The sequence below is a fragment of the Diprion similis genome, chromosome 1 (genome assembly GCF_021155765.1).
Source record: "Diprion similis isolate iyDipSimi1 chromosome 1, iyDipSimi1.1, whole genome shotgun sequence".
NCBI lineage: Eukaryota > Metazoa > Arthropoda > Insecta > Hymenoptera > Diprionidae > Diprion > Diprion similis.
The window spans coordinates 5,807,769-5,823,353 of NC_060105.1; the positions used below are offsets into that span (position 1 = coordinate 5,807,769).

The 15,585-nt window shown below is 34.6% G+C and overlaps 1 protein-coding gene across 1 annotated transcript; it reads left to right on the forward strand.

Annotated features, from left to right (window-relative positions):
- Positions 1-89: 89 nt before the first annotated feature.
- LOC124410466 (AP2-associated protein kinase 1) lies at positions 90-14,979 on the forward strand. Its single transcript, XM_046888865.1, has 13 exons — positions 90-473; positions 1,682-1,797; positions 2,121-2,254; positions 2,462-2,573; positions 2,667-2,870; positions 2,998-3,101; positions 3,180-3,312; positions 3,416-4,010; positions 4,232-4,598; positions 4,874-5,012; positions 5,366-5,618; positions 5,879-5,926; positions 11,757-14,979. The coding sequence occupies exons 1-13, from the start codon at positions 347-349 to the stop codon at positions 13,751-13,753; spliced, it is 4,329 nt and encodes a 1,442-aa protein (XP_046744821.1). The 5' UTR covers positions 90-346; the 3' UTR covers positions 13,754-14,979.
- The last annotated feature ends 606 nt before the right edge of the window (positions 14,980-15,585 follow it).

The following is a 15,585-nucleotide window of genomic DNA, read 5'->3' on the forward strand; positions in this document are numbered from 1 at the left end:
GGACATATGTTTCCGGTGTATTTGCCTCACCAGCCTCACTTGAGTTGTTTCAGCGTGACTTTTTCCCGCGCATGCGCAACTCGCGCTGTCTTAAAATGTCGGCTGGGTGAAATACGTTGGATGTTATCATGATAAAATTGATTTTCGTTGGTTAAGTTTACGCGCAATTTCCACGCGGATTGCCGGCCGACGACGCAAGTATAGTTGTAATAAAATAAGGAGAAACTCCGCCGGCCGAGACTCGTCTATTAATCGTAAAACACTCTGTGAGGAGGCCTTATGTCAAGCCAGTCTAATATTGGGTGGATAGACGAAGAAGTAGCGCAGACGACAACGACGTGCCAAAATGAAGAAACTCTTCTCAAAAATCGAAACAAAGATTGACAACACGGCCAAGGAGCCAAACAGCTATGTCGGCAAAGTCTTTGTCGTCGGCCGTTACACCGTTACAGTCGAAGATGTCCTCGCTGAAGGTGCGTAGCTCGCGACGTGTAATAAGTATCTCGTCCCTCGTCGTCGATCGTTTCGCTTCCTAAAATCTTTCCTATCGCTCTATGCCGCTGTGTTTGTTACAATTCCACCTTTCTTTCGATTCCTCCCGCAACGCTGTACCATTTTCAATATTATCAGTCATTCGAAACGTTCACACGTACTCCCCATTCAGTCATTTGCAACTCCCTTAATGGATCTAATTCGTTTCCGTTTCCAACCTCGCACGTAATTCGCTTCGTTGTTTTTTCAACGCTAATTATTCTCCTCAATTCACTTGTGCAAACATAATGTGGGGCTGGTTTGAAAAACATAAAGCTCGAGAGAAACCAGAGGAAGATGCACGATTGTCTCGTATCGTGCTCTCAGTCAGCTGCAACGATCATTCTTGGCCATTCTAACGATCATTACCTGGTGCTATGGCCTTTTAATCTCATGTCTTAATCTTATCTACCGGGACTACAAGTTTATCGCAAGACAAGCAACGTTACCGTGATAGATTACCGAGCGTTATTAAACTTTTCTTCTTATCTTTCCTAATTCAAATAAGACCAGTTCGCTTCTTTCCTCAAGTTTCTTTATATTCCTTTCATTATGAATTTCTCACTAATCCAAGAAACCATTTCCACAACTCTGTATGTAATACTTATGATTCATTTATTGCTAAACTGGGAATAAAAATGACCGGCATTAAAATTTTCTTTCTTCAATCACGTTCAATCAGTATTAGTTTGAAATGATAATAAGAGACTGCTAAAAATTACGTACCAAAAACCTCTCACATCATACGCAATATACAAATGAAAGTTTCAACATTCATCTGCCAAGGTTAAAAGTATTAACTCTAGCAACGCGCTAATATAAAACAATTGGCGATTTACATTAAGCAGACTGAATTATGCCATGTACTTATTGAACTGTATCAAAATGGCACAGGCATATGATCTAGACTCTTGTGAATTAACACAGCTCAGCTTCAGCCTACAGACATGATACTCACAGCACTAACGTCATATCAAGTTGACATGTCCTAATCTGACATATTTGTTATTATGACACTGATAGAACGTATGATATGGCACAATAAAAAAGGAAAAAAATAATTTGAATACGATGCAAAAAAGCAATAAATTTCACCTCATTATTGGAAATAATAATTAAATATATATTCAAATTACATCCCTAATTCCAGGTGGATTTGCTGTGGTATTCTTGGTCAAAGCATCGGGTGGGCGTTATGCGCTCAAACGCATGTACGTCAATAACGAACATGATCTCAACGTATGCAAAAGAGAGATACAAATTGCTGTAAGTATTTGAAAATCGCAAACTCATTTTATAATTCTGGTACAAGCAAGCAACAATTTTGCAGCGAAAATTTCATATGATGAGATTATGCCCTTGTGATACTCTCGTGTATGGAAACCGAGGAAATGAGAATATAATTAAGAGTAATTGCTTGTTCTACAAAGGCTTGCTTCTTTTCCAGCTTGTGTAAACACTTCTGATAACATGGCACAAGCCTGTATAGTTACACAAACATTAGAGTGAAAATATTGAATATGGCTGCCGAGCCAAAGACAATTACATTATCGTTGATGTACAATATAGCATACGAATTCAATTTTCAGAGCAATCTCAGCGGTCATAAAAATATTATAGGATATGTGGATAGCAGCATCACTCACACTGGAGGTGGGGTCCATGAACTGCTCCTTTTAATGCCATATTGCAAGTCTCATGTTCTTCAAATGATGAATAACAGGTCAGTTATACATGGATAATGCTTACGATTAATATTAGTCACCTTTTAGTTTTACTTTTACTAATAAATTCAATTTCCCAGTAGACAGAAGATATTTATTAGATATTCATTTGTAAAAACTAGCAATGCCTATTTATAGTAATCACACTCATAACTCTGTTCATCTCAAACCTAAAAACAAAAACGTTTATCCTTCAAATCATGCAGGCTACAAACTGGATTCAGCGAAATTGAAGTCTTGCAGATATTTTGTGACGTTTGCGAAGCTGTCTCTCGTTTGCACCATTGCCAAACGCCTATTTTGCACAGAGATCTTAAGGTAGCTCAACCTAAAAAAAACTTTTCTTCGATTTTTATTTCTTGCACATGTTGATATTGCGAATTTCAGTGGTGATGTTCTTATCTGTCACAGGTAGAAAATATACTGCTTGCAGACTCTGGTCATTACGTACTGTGTGATTTTGGATCTGCAACTGGAAAAGTATTGAATCCAAGTATTCAAGGTGCTTCTATAGTAGAAGAAGAAATTAAAAAGTATACAACTCTTAGTTATAGAGCTCCAGAAATGGTTGATATGTACTGTGGAAAGACCATCACAACAAAAGCAGATATTTGGGTAATTTCTGATGGTTATATTTTTTAATTACCATGTAAATTACATGTTAATACAAGTTGAGAAGGTGTAGAAGTCCAAATTTTGTTCGGTGTTACCTCTTTTCTAAAGGAATTTTATTCTATTACAGGCTCTAGGATGTCTATTATATAAATTATGCTTTTTCTCGTTACCTTTTGGTGAGAGTACGCTTGCTATTCAATCAGGAAACTTTACTATACCAGAAAATTCGAGGTAAACTTTTGGCTTATGTTGAATATTTTATTTTAACAGCCTGACTGGTTATATTAACTTTTTTCTCAATTTCTACAGGTATAGCAAAGCACTTCATTGCTTAATTCGATACATGTTAGAACCTGATCCTGACCTGAGACCAGATATATACCAAGTTTCGGCAGTTGCTTTCCAGCTACAAGGCAAGGATTGTCCAGTACAAAATCTTCACGTAAGTATTTTTCATTGTTCAACTGAGAGTTCTCGGTAATCGATAGGTGAGAATGTATCAGATTTGAACAATTATTGGAAGGTGTATTTTTGTATATTTGCAGAAAGTCCCATTGCCGGTAATCGAGTCTCTACCCTGTCCTCTTCTGGAGTCTGAAGCTATCAAGCGTTCCTCGGTAAAAATTCAAAAGCCTACACAAGTTACAATGGTTGAAGGGACATCGGTTGCACCAAGACAAAGGCCGAAAGGTCAGGGTGCGGCGGCAGGCCCCATAAGTTTAAGTGGTCAAATCATAGGTCAGATATCGGGGCAGGGTAATCAATTACAATCCCAACCTACGCTTGGAAATTCAATTCCCTATACTTCTGTTAGTCAACAGATCCCTCCCATCAATACTCCACAGGCGTATCTTGGACAAAGCGTTCAAACAAATCCGCAACAGTCTTTACAGCTGTCTGCACAATCATCCTTTGTTCAGGTCAGTCCTCACATCTCATCCCCGAACCAAGCCATCCCCTTCGGCCAATCGCAGGCTCCCTCGCCATTTGGACAATCCCAAAGTCCGATGATTAGCCATTCTCCTCTCCCTCATCAATCCCCGGTTACTATTCAGGAAAAAAATCCATATTATTTCGATTCAAGAACGAACGCCCCAACCGTTAAAGAGGAAAATTTGGATGCCTTATTTCCCTCGTCTGGTGAGTTAATCCCCGAATAATATGAAATTCAACAATATCTTAGATACGAATTATTTTATTCCACTAGAAATTCTCGCTTTTATCAAATGTCGCCGCATAAATGGGAAATGTTGAGAAACTCCATTGAAAATTTTCATTTACTCAAACATACGTTGATTAAATTTGAATTATCGAATTTTGAACGCTCTAATAACTTGTTTCATTACTACAATTTGGCTCAGGTTACCCAGATCCGTTTAAAGATGACACTTGTGTGATGATGGCACCTGCAAAAATCCCACCGCCTGTTGCTCCTAAGCCAGGTACTGTCAAAATTGGGGCACCTTTGGTACCTCCAAAATTAACGACTCCCACCAATATGGGTCCACCAAAACTAACAACACCGACACAGCTGCCATCAAAATTACACACGGCAACGACATCTACTAAGATACCATCCTCAGTCCCACCGCCTGTCTTGCCAAAGCCTGTTCCCAAAATGGAGAGTCTGAGTCAAAGCATCAGCTCAGCTGGAACTCCGCCAGATAGTCCTACGCTAACATCATCTAGACATAGAAGGAATGTCAGTGACACTAGTGCGTTCAACAAGTAAGCTCTTTTGTTAGCAACCTACTTCTTTATTACATATGAATATTCATTGTACAAATGTGATCAATAATTCATAAGTTATTCCATCATTCTGTTTTACGTCCGTATTTGCAGTCTGTTTCAAAATTTTATTATATTTTTTTCAAAACAGAAACTTGTAGTTTGAAATTCTAATCGGATGGAAATTGTTATCATTGACATGGAAGATATTGTTTCTCGAACCTCCTCAGTTGAATTAGTTAAATAAATTACACTGACTATTTCAATGTTTACAGAGTATTTGCAAATGAAACTTCTCAGTTTCTAGCACCGTACGAAGCCTCTGTTAAACCCCGATCCGGAGGCTCTACACCTCCCGATGTGTCAATGGATACAAAACCAGGCATAGGCATTAGTGCCTCTCATGTACGTATTGTAAGTACCTATCGCACACCTTTATTTTTCAGTTAACTAATTACTAACTCCCTCGAAATGAAAATACCTCTTTTCCAACCTTGAAATGATAATAGGCGTTTTGATCTGATACACTATGATCATTTCTCCATAAATGAAAACATTCGATCTTGTGAAATTCATTTAACATTTATTTCGACTTACGGTTGAGTACTTTAATTTCCAATTTCTGCACTGCACATACATTACTGATATATACATATATGTGTACAATAAGTAAGACTTTTTACGCTAACGATTTTTTCATTCGTAATACAATGTCAGACTCCTGACTTACATTTATTCAGATTGTTTTTTGGTTTTATTTTTTTCAGGGTGAACTTTCAAGCACAACTACCAGCACAGATGGTAGATCCTTGAGTGCTGATGTAGCTGCGTGGAATCCCTTTGAAGATACGCAACCGTTCAATCAACTTACTGAAGATCACCTTTTTGGGGCTGAATTTGATAAAATTAGAAGAGGTAGCAACAGTAGCATCAGTGGTGTGAAGAGTCGTGAAAGCTTAGTTATGACCTACTCAGAGTTGCCTGAAGATCCTTTCGAATCTGCTCCATTTAGCTTACCCAGTGAGTATCGATTTTCCCAAGTATAGTGCGAACGTTTTTCAGTAAAATTTGTCTGAAAGTGCAGTAGTTAAATTTTTTAGCTTGATATCAGTCATTTTACTTATGGAATGGTATTTCTTTGCTGTACAAAATTTTACACGATTTTATCCAGTAGGCGCATAACTTATGCATTTCTCTGATACATGATAATATTTATAGCGAATTGTAGATTAGATCTATTATGTTTAAATTTGTTGTCTTGACTTCAGTATTTATTTCAGCAGGGAAGAAAAATAAACATGGAGCCAAAGCAGCGGCCGTTGCAGGAGGTAATGCATGAATCTTTTAAATTACTATCCTTCTCGCTTATCTAAACCTCTTAAGAGGACAAACAACAACACTTTGCGTGCATTGATCGCGAATGCAGTATAGGCATGAGCTATCTTGATTTTATTACACAGATTTGCAGATGACCAGTAGAAGAGCAGAGACTATCAAATGATGAATAGATTATTCCAAACATTCGTGTATAAATGTTATTATTTTCATAAAGTTCCGGTAACGAAGAATATCGTTCAATCTAACGTACTAATTAATAATAATACTTACGTTATGTTTCCCATTCTGAAATATTATCCAAAGTCAAAGCAAGCATGTTTTATTTGAAATATTATTTTTTATTTCTACTGTAATTACTAAATTTGATATAGTAATCACAAAAACCAGCTCTCAATTATCTAATAACCGTCGGAAAAATCGACAGATAATATTCAGTATTTGTCCAAGGCAAGCAGGTACATATTGTTAGCAATGCAGCATCATTATGACTTTTCTAGAACTGACGTTATAAATTTTTATGGTGGTACTGTGTTTTGTGATTTGAAATATTTCAGACTATGAAACCCTCATTCCAGTGATCTCATTGGCTGTATATTATGAAATTGTTTTTTCGTTTGAGTTTATTCACTAGTATCGAGGTTTTTAACCATCATAACAATTTTTGGTACGTGAAGATGGTGCTAGAACATGGTACAGTTTTTTATTATGACTCGTAATACCTGGTTTTCTGGGTATGAGAGTACGACAGTTGTGAAAGAAAGTATTCTACATCTTGACAGTGATTAAATGTTTTCTGGAAGAGTGATTAGTAGAAAAAGGTGTACAAATACTACTAATATTATGGTTATTATTATTATTATTTTCTCATCACAGCAGAATCCCAGTTGCACACTACTCATGAAATTCACTGAAACCCACCAAAGAAACGAAACTAGAATTATTTTATAGTCATAAAACCCCATTAAAAATGTTCAATGAAAATGGCAAACCATTTGAATGCCTAATATTTGACTCTCAAAATTGTAATATTCTAGTCCGCTGGAGTTTCTAAGTGCAATTCACGTTATTCTGAGTTACAGAAATGCTAAGTAATGTTTTTTCAACTATTTTTTTTTTCTCAATAAAAGCAGTTTCTTCAGGGTAGATTAGCGATTAATCAAACTAGAATCTATTATCAATTATTGAAATACTAGTCGTGTGATATAACCATATAAAAAATTTGCAGAAGCATCACGGTGACTAGAATTGGAATGAATGCTTCTATACTAATACCTGAATCCTTCTGTATTCCATCAATTACTTCTATTTCCTATCAAATTCTATCTAGTTCGATAGAAAATTATACAATTCCCTGTCTTATTTTCTTTTAAGGTATGCCTACTAGAATTTCTTTTCTCAATAAGTGTTAATTGTGCAACGTGGCTTATTGCTTTTCATAAGACAGAAATTGCACTAAGCAAATAATGTAAAATTTGAAATGCCTTTTGATTGAGCTTGAATAATTTGTACATAATATACTTTACTCATCTAATCATATTATTATAAATACCTATATTTAATTAGCAAAAATATTTGAGCGAGAACCCACCTTTTTAAATGTAGTTCAATATCTTCAATTCAATAACTCATTTACTATTTATGAAGCATATGATTATAGTCAGCCAACTCTTGTAATACTCCATATCGCAACTGAATGTATGCAGGTACCTCTCATCGTATCTACATTAAAATTTTGGGCACAAAAAGTTTATATGATTTGGTTTTTCCAGCAATAAAATATTAGCAATTACACAGACTGAATAGTTGCGTTTAGCAAACGAGAACAATTAAACTTATGTGTCGATTAAAATTTATGCAAAATAAGTAAAAACTGTATCTAGAATTTTCTTTAGTTGCAAATATTTTTTATAATGTGAGAGAATATTGCATGGATTTTTCTTTCTTAAATTTTTATTCCCACATGCAAGGATGTATTCACTGTGACAAAATTTATTTCCACTAGTAGCTAATCAGGTGCTGTATAGCTCAGTTCTTGCTTAGCTGTAATTGCGCTCAATTTTCTTCTATCTTCTAACATTCAGACATAATTTTATTACCTTTAGTTTAGAATATACAAGACCGTATTGAAAATGTGTGATCAATTCTTCAATTTAAAAGGCATACACAAATATACATACATATAAGTTTTTTTTTAATATTCCAGTATATGTCTATAGTTCTCTTGTATGTGATTACTCTTTATATACATCGAAATCAACAATTTAAAAATAAGACATATATTATTACCTCGGCTGTCACATGCACGATGATTAAGTGGCCATTGTAATATAATTCTTTGTCGGTGGCTGAATGTATCAACGAACTATTATTTCTAACATAGCGACAAACAACGCATTGACGCTATTCTGGTAGCCGGTATATATAAACAATACTAATTATAGTAATAGTAATACCATTCTAACATTCAACTTGTAACCTGGATGTAGCACGTATTAAAAAGTTATAATTTACAGTTTTGCATAGAGTTCTCTTGGTGTTTACGTTGTACTAACAATTTTTACATCATACCTCTATAAGTTCCAAAAAGATTTACACTTCCATTCTCAAAATTGGTTCACTAATTTTCGCTTGTCCTTGATCGGTTTACCTAAGATAATTGATCAATTCGTTTGCCAATTTAAAAATTCTCTGCCGAGTCTATTACCGGAGGTGTTATAAATCTTGCATTGCATAAAATTATTCTGCTTTGGCAAATTCTGATCTTTTCCTCTCATTCTTTTCTGAGGAAGCACATAATCATCTTCTAAAAGTCGGCTCAGTTTACATGCTATAAATCGAGGTTTAGGTATACTGAACAATATAACGTGATTCACTTAGAAGTATAATGTCACAAATTATTCGATCGAAATATTTTTGCTCCAAACGTGCAAAAGTTGTACAGTAGATAGTTAGCTATGTTGTTGAAAGAAGAGATTTGGATACTGTGTCATATTACCTGTGATTAAGACCAACGCATCACGTTCACATGGCCTTAGACGGTATGAATAAAGTTATTAAATGAATGAAAGCTATTTCTAAGGAAAGAGACATACAATTAAATTCAACTTATTGACATGTCTAATTATATTGTATGATATATTAGCTCAATGCATCGAATTTCTGCTGCAGAAACGCATTTCGTACAAACTCGTTCTTTCTACAACATTTTATATTACTATACTACATTATATGTATGTATACATATGCTGTAAAGATATATATATATATATATATATATATATATATATATATATATATATATATAAATATATATACATACATACATATATACATTTATTCAGATAAGAAATTGTCACTTATGTTATGAAATTGCATACACTTGTACGTATGCTATACATATGTGTTGTAATAATTCTGTATACGGCATGATAATTCGCGATGGTGGCAACATTATCACTTTTTTGATAATACTTAATTTTTTTTTTCACTCGTCGTTTATAACTGCCTAGAATGCACCTGTAAATGCGTTTTTTTTATTATTTAAAAATAATTTTATTGCTGCTCAAAGTACTATCAAGTATAATTATGGTGAAATATTCCTGTTATCTCTACTCAATACTACAAATGTAATATTGAGAACCAAATTGAATGCATCACTCCGTTCTGCAGAGCTTTTATTTTTCAATTATGACAAAATATGCTCGTTTCAGGTAATCATGAGCAAGACTTTTTTGTTTCAATATATATTTCAATTTTTTACTCTAAGACAAACAATATTTGCCAACTTGACGAATTATCTCCAGTTATTAGTACGAATAATAATTAGCAATATTATTTACACTGTATTTATGCAAATGTATGAAGATCGTAGCAAGATGTATTCCACAATCTTGTTGATATACTTCACCATCTCACGAGTAGTTCATTCTTTGACATTTACGTGGTATAGCTGAATTCAAGACATTCTTCATTTGCAAAAATAAATCGTTAAACGTCTATAGTTGAATAGTTATCAGAAGAGTTCGTTATCTAAGTATTAGTTATAACCTTTGTTGAGGTGATTGCCAATTCTTCTGTATCATATATTTCTCGCACGTCGATATTTTCGATTTTTACGTTAAACATAAAATTAATTAATTAGTTTCCGAAGTTGTCTCTGATTGGAGAAATGCACTGTATACAATAAAGTACACTATAATAATACATTTAAGTATGGACAATGACTAAACTTATAACGAGCTTGGATACGATTATTAATGAACGATAAAAGCTTATAATATGTATGCTTACTGTCGATCATTTTTAAGTCATTCAAAATTTAATCATACGCCCACTGTCTGGAACGCCCTAATAAGTTTGGGAGACTGGAGTCGGATGAATTTCAATCATCCAAATTATTCTGTCCGATGAGCCACTTTTGAAACTCATTTTTCACATCTCTTGTCCATCAAAATGTCTGTGATGAAGGTTGACTTTAATTTACTGTAAATATACTGTACACCTTTATTTTAATGCATACCAATCCGTTGTTGAGGCAAGGGTGAAGTCGTCATACCCTTGTTACTATTTGCACGAAACTTAAAGTCATTGTAGATGACACTCAACTTTGGATTTTTGTTATTGTTGGTGTACTGCGATATAAAATACTGTGACAACTAACATGTACATTACCGTATATAGTGTTCCATTTTTCATAATTATTACATTAAAATACAGTAATTCAATAATGTTGACGATCAGAGTTTTCAGGATCTTAGTATTGATTTACAGTGAAAATCATCAAACTGTATGTTGTTGTGTTACAGTGAACTATTCACACGTTTTCTTTTTTCTTTATCCTAAAGATCTCTCAACCTTTGACGATCTTATGGACAAAATATTTCTTCTCTATTTGTTATACAAATTATAAAGGAAATCAATAAATTGTTACTTTAAAATTGTAAAAGCATTGGTCAGAAGTATTACTTCTATTTGACAAATACCCTCGATCCTCAAGAATCTGATTAGGACTGTTCCAGACGAGGTGGTGGCAATACTAATATTAGGTGTAAATACATTACTACTTCATCTTAAAATTGTTGTAAATCCAGAGTTTATTTTTTTTTTCTCTGCAAATCATCGTTAACCTGCTGTAACGAGCAAGCTAGCCACGTTGCACGCTGCACAAGTACTTCTACAATATTTGGTCTGCGACAAGCCTAATCAGACTCTTCTTCATTCTACTTCTAATTTTCCTTCCTTAGTATAATATTTTGTCCGTGAATATCGTTTCGCTATTTGCTGCTAATAAATTTAGAGGAAGCTTCCCGCATATCTATCAGTACCCACAGTTCTTGATCTATAGTTGTAACGAATTTTCCGTAGATTTTCTGTTCCGTCCCTGTAAAAAATCGTGATACTTGGATAATAGTTTCTAACTTCACAATTGCACATTTCTTTAATACCATTAGAAAGTATCCAAAATATATTGAGTTGTGTAATACTGTTTTCTCAATATTATTGAAAAGCTAAGTTACTTTTCATGAATCGAGTATACTTTGTGTTCCTTACATTAATTTTGCTAAATTCAATGCCTGTAGGTAAGTAGTACCAGTTCACTTTAATAATACTACCCAGAATCCTCTAATGCTTTCAAATCAGATATGCAAATTCTGTCCGACTTGAGTTATCCCATTAAATGATTATCATAACGCACCGAACACAATGCATTATCAGCTCATTCATACTCGTCAAAATTACTAACCAATGGTTGTAACTGGTCAAATATGTTTGTTTCCGTAAATCATGTGTCTTTTACAGTTGAAACTTGATATTTTTCAGGGACAAGCAGTGAAGCAGCAGTAAAACTGCCTGTCCCTCATTGGAGTCCGGACACCGAGTTACCTAGGATCGACGATGAAGCGTCCCTGTTGGCAGAATCTAGTCCCGCTTCACCTCCATTTGTTCGTGCTCCCATTGAAGATCGATCAAAGTATGAAAAATTGGCATTCAATGCTGATGAAGTATCCTCGGATAGTGATGAAGAAGATGGTCAGAGAACCGAAGAGAAAGCAAAGAAGAAGAGAAGGAGAGTTAAGGGTGTTTTAAAGCGGAGAAAAAAAGGAGCCAATCAGGATTCAAGCAATCCTCCAGTAGAGTGTGAATCTGACGATTCTATTGGATCGGCCAGCGATTTGAAAGCAATGAACGACGAAGATGGACTCCAAGATCTTGATGATGAACGAGAGAAAATAGACGAAACAATATCTGAGAGCGTTAGAACTTGTGGAAGCTCTGCGTATCATGCTGAGTGTGAATCGGTAGCGACGCATGAAGAAGATCACAGAATGAGAAAACCGAAAAAACATCATCGAGAACAACAACTACCGACAATACAGGCAGACCCAGTTGTTGGACATCAATATGGAGAAAAACCCTTGTTACTAGATGACGAATTAGATCCAGAAGCAAAACCCGAGCAGTTACATGGGGATCCATTTGTCGGGCATCAGTATGGGTCAAAACCTTTATTATTTAATGACGACTCTTCATCGGATGATGTCGAAACATCGCGAACACCTAATAACGGGGTATGGAAAGCCGAAGAAGACGTTTTCGCGCTGGCGCCATTTCCTAGAGCAGATAGTTTTAGGAAAAGTAATAGTAGTTATGAAAGTGCCCAAAAGATCATTGAACAATCCAGCATTACTAGTTCTCCTCGTAATTCGAACGTGGTATCACCAATATCAAGCTCACCGATAATTGAAGGGGCTTTAGTCGACTTAGATGAAATGACGCATGAAACATTTGAATACAATCAGCACCCTCCAGCTTCCACAGCTGTTCCTGAGAAAATACAGAGCAATTACGAAAGTTTTGACTTCGCTCCAATACAGCATAGCTTGAACTCAGGTGAATCACAATCAGTTGTGGATGAGGTAGAATTGAAGAACAAAGATCTGTTTGGGTCTTCGCCATTCAGTAGCGGTAGTTTTACAAATCCGTTCAACAGTTTGACGAATTATACAGTTACGGATAATTCTACAAATATGACTACAACGACTCCTTTGAGGGAACCTTTGTACTCTAACTATGTAAACTTTGCTCCACAACCGTATCATCCACCAAACGAGTATCAAGTATCTCAAGCTTCTATAGTTTCAACTTCAAAATTTGGTACTGTAACCGTGCACTCAGCACCCGTAGACAGAAGCTCACCCAAAGATTTATTTGGATCTGTCCCATTTGACGAAGTTGCATCGTTGAGCATAAGCAATCAACAACGGCCAACATCTTTACCTCTATCACACTCACCAACGTTTGTCGATGACGCTTTGAGTACTATTTTATCAAATACTGTGGTACCCACTCATTCATCTGGCCATGGTCCACAAACTATTGAGCCGACCTATACCATACAACCGGTTCATCATACTTCGAGAATTATAGTTCATCCAATGAACAGTGTTCATATGCCTCAATTTCCACCTGAAGTTATGCCACCGATGTCGCCTGATCCGTTAGTTACCGATACATGTTCAAAGTTCAAAAAAGACAAATCGAAATACCACCTCATCCATCAAAACCTTGCTGAAACAGCGAACGTCTTACCAGTTAAAATGACACACAAAACTAAAAGTTCTAGTTACAAGAAGACACCAAAAACAAAGAAGAATGCTACAAGTACAGCTGGCTTTAGTAATATGAGCTTTGAAGATTTCCCGAGTGACGAAAACGAAGAGAGACGAACAGCGACAAGAGTGGCACCTTTTGAAGTAGTAAGAGAGCCGGAAAAAAGATTTGGCTCTTTAAAGAGGAGGAGTAATCCATTTACCTAAAAACCTAAGTCTGTGTTGAAAGTATCTAACAGCAAGTCCATAAACGTACACTAAGGTGAGCAGAGTAAAACCTGCTCTTTGTACATTTTTTATTTATTGTTTCTTACACACTTACCTGGAGATGCGCTATTCTTGCGATATTTTCCCTGTCGACATACCTATTTATTATCTATCTCATAATTACCTCTGAAATGTGACTCAGGAGTATCACCGATGTCAATTAATCTAATCTTGAATCTGGGATAAAAATTGCATATTATTCTTTCGTAACAAAGAATAATAAAACTAAAGTACATTCGGGCGTTTTGTTATAATGTTATAAAAACTTTCCTATTTTTTTCTCCAGTATGTAAGATTATCATAATGAGTCAACTGGAAAGTCGTTAAAGACTTGAATAAAACTAAATTAATATACATTCCATAAAACGCTTTCATGTATTAAAACTTCTCAACGCAAATTACGATTTGAGAAATGTATTCTCTTTATTGATCTACATTCTTTTATGGATGATTGAACATCTAATGTGACGAAAAGAAACTGTTACTTATTTCATTATCACTATAAAATGTGATATTAAACCTACATTAGAAAGATCAATTGAATATGAATGTAACGTGTTCACTGCTGATGTTTATATCCAGACCAGTAAACTTTGCGAATAACTTGAAAAGCACTTGTTATTTGCCATAATATACAGTATGAATTTGTATTTACATCTAGGTATTTGATTTTTAAGCTATATTATCATATATTTTGAATCTAGTACTTTTTACTCTAGCTGCAGAATTGTACGATGCTTAGATGAATCAAATATTTATATTTTCAACAGTCATTCAAACATTATTCAGGAAATGATTTGGTAGCTAAAGATATAGCATAGAGAAGAAAGCACATTGTAACTACTTGAATGCATAGCAAGGTATATATAAATATATATGTATAAAAATCAATTGATACAAATAATAATCTGAAAATAGGCAGCGTTAGTAATAAATCTTACTCAGTAGTTGGTAAATATATCCAACGTTTCTAGAACGTTTATACTTTCCAATAAAACAGAAAAATTCATTAAAAAAATATATATAAATAAGTGGGAAAAGAATAATGTACGAGTAGAAAGAAGAAAAGAAAAAACCATTTAATATTGTAAAACTAGTTTATTCTTTTCAAGTCAAACCAGGTTGTACTTGGCAGCTTAATACCAAAAAATGCAAGGGAAAAAACTTAAAAAAAATAAAATAAAAATACGCACATGTCTCTATTTTTGCAGTTAAACGTTTTCACTACATTTATACATTCAAAGGATATTCGAACTGTACTTGTACAATTACCAATGTAATTTGTACGATGTAGAGGCCTTTATCATCGATTTACCATATGTATTACAGATCCTAATTTTTTTTGTGTTATAATCGTGCTCCTCGCATTGAATATGCTCTCGTTACTTATAGAAAAATCTACAATTAACCTTCAACACTGGCTGCAAATTAAAATTAGTGACATACGAGTTGACAACCATTATATACTAAAAAAGGCTTATAAATGAAAAAATTATCTGGTAATATACCAATATATATTGGCAGGTGTGCAGTTCTCCAGAGTGCAGCTAGTAACTCGAAGTGATTTAGTCTTTTTTTAGTAATGTAAAGTTGCTCGTACTAGAAACATAAGCAACATTGAATTTGATTGTTATATTTTTTGCATTATGAGTTGAATATCGTTGATTTATATAATTTGGCTGTGTAGTTTTTTAAATAACTACAATTACAGCATTGCGTAAGACTGATACTGGCAGTTCTTGATTGTTGGAAATTTTCTTAAATGATGCTGA

Coding starts and splice junctions, on each gene's coding strand:
- LOC124410466 (XM_046888865.1), top strand. CDS start 347: ATGAAGAAACTCTTCTCAAAAATCGAAACAAAGATTGACAACACGGCC. Junction 474..1,681: donor CGAAGATGTCCTCGCTGAAG/GTGCGTAGCTCG, acceptor CCCTAATTCCAG/GTGGATTTGCTGTGGTATTC. Junction 2,871..2,997: donor CAACAAAAGCAGATATTTGG/GTAATTTCTGAT, acceptor ATTCTATTACAG/GCTCTAGGATGTCTATTATA.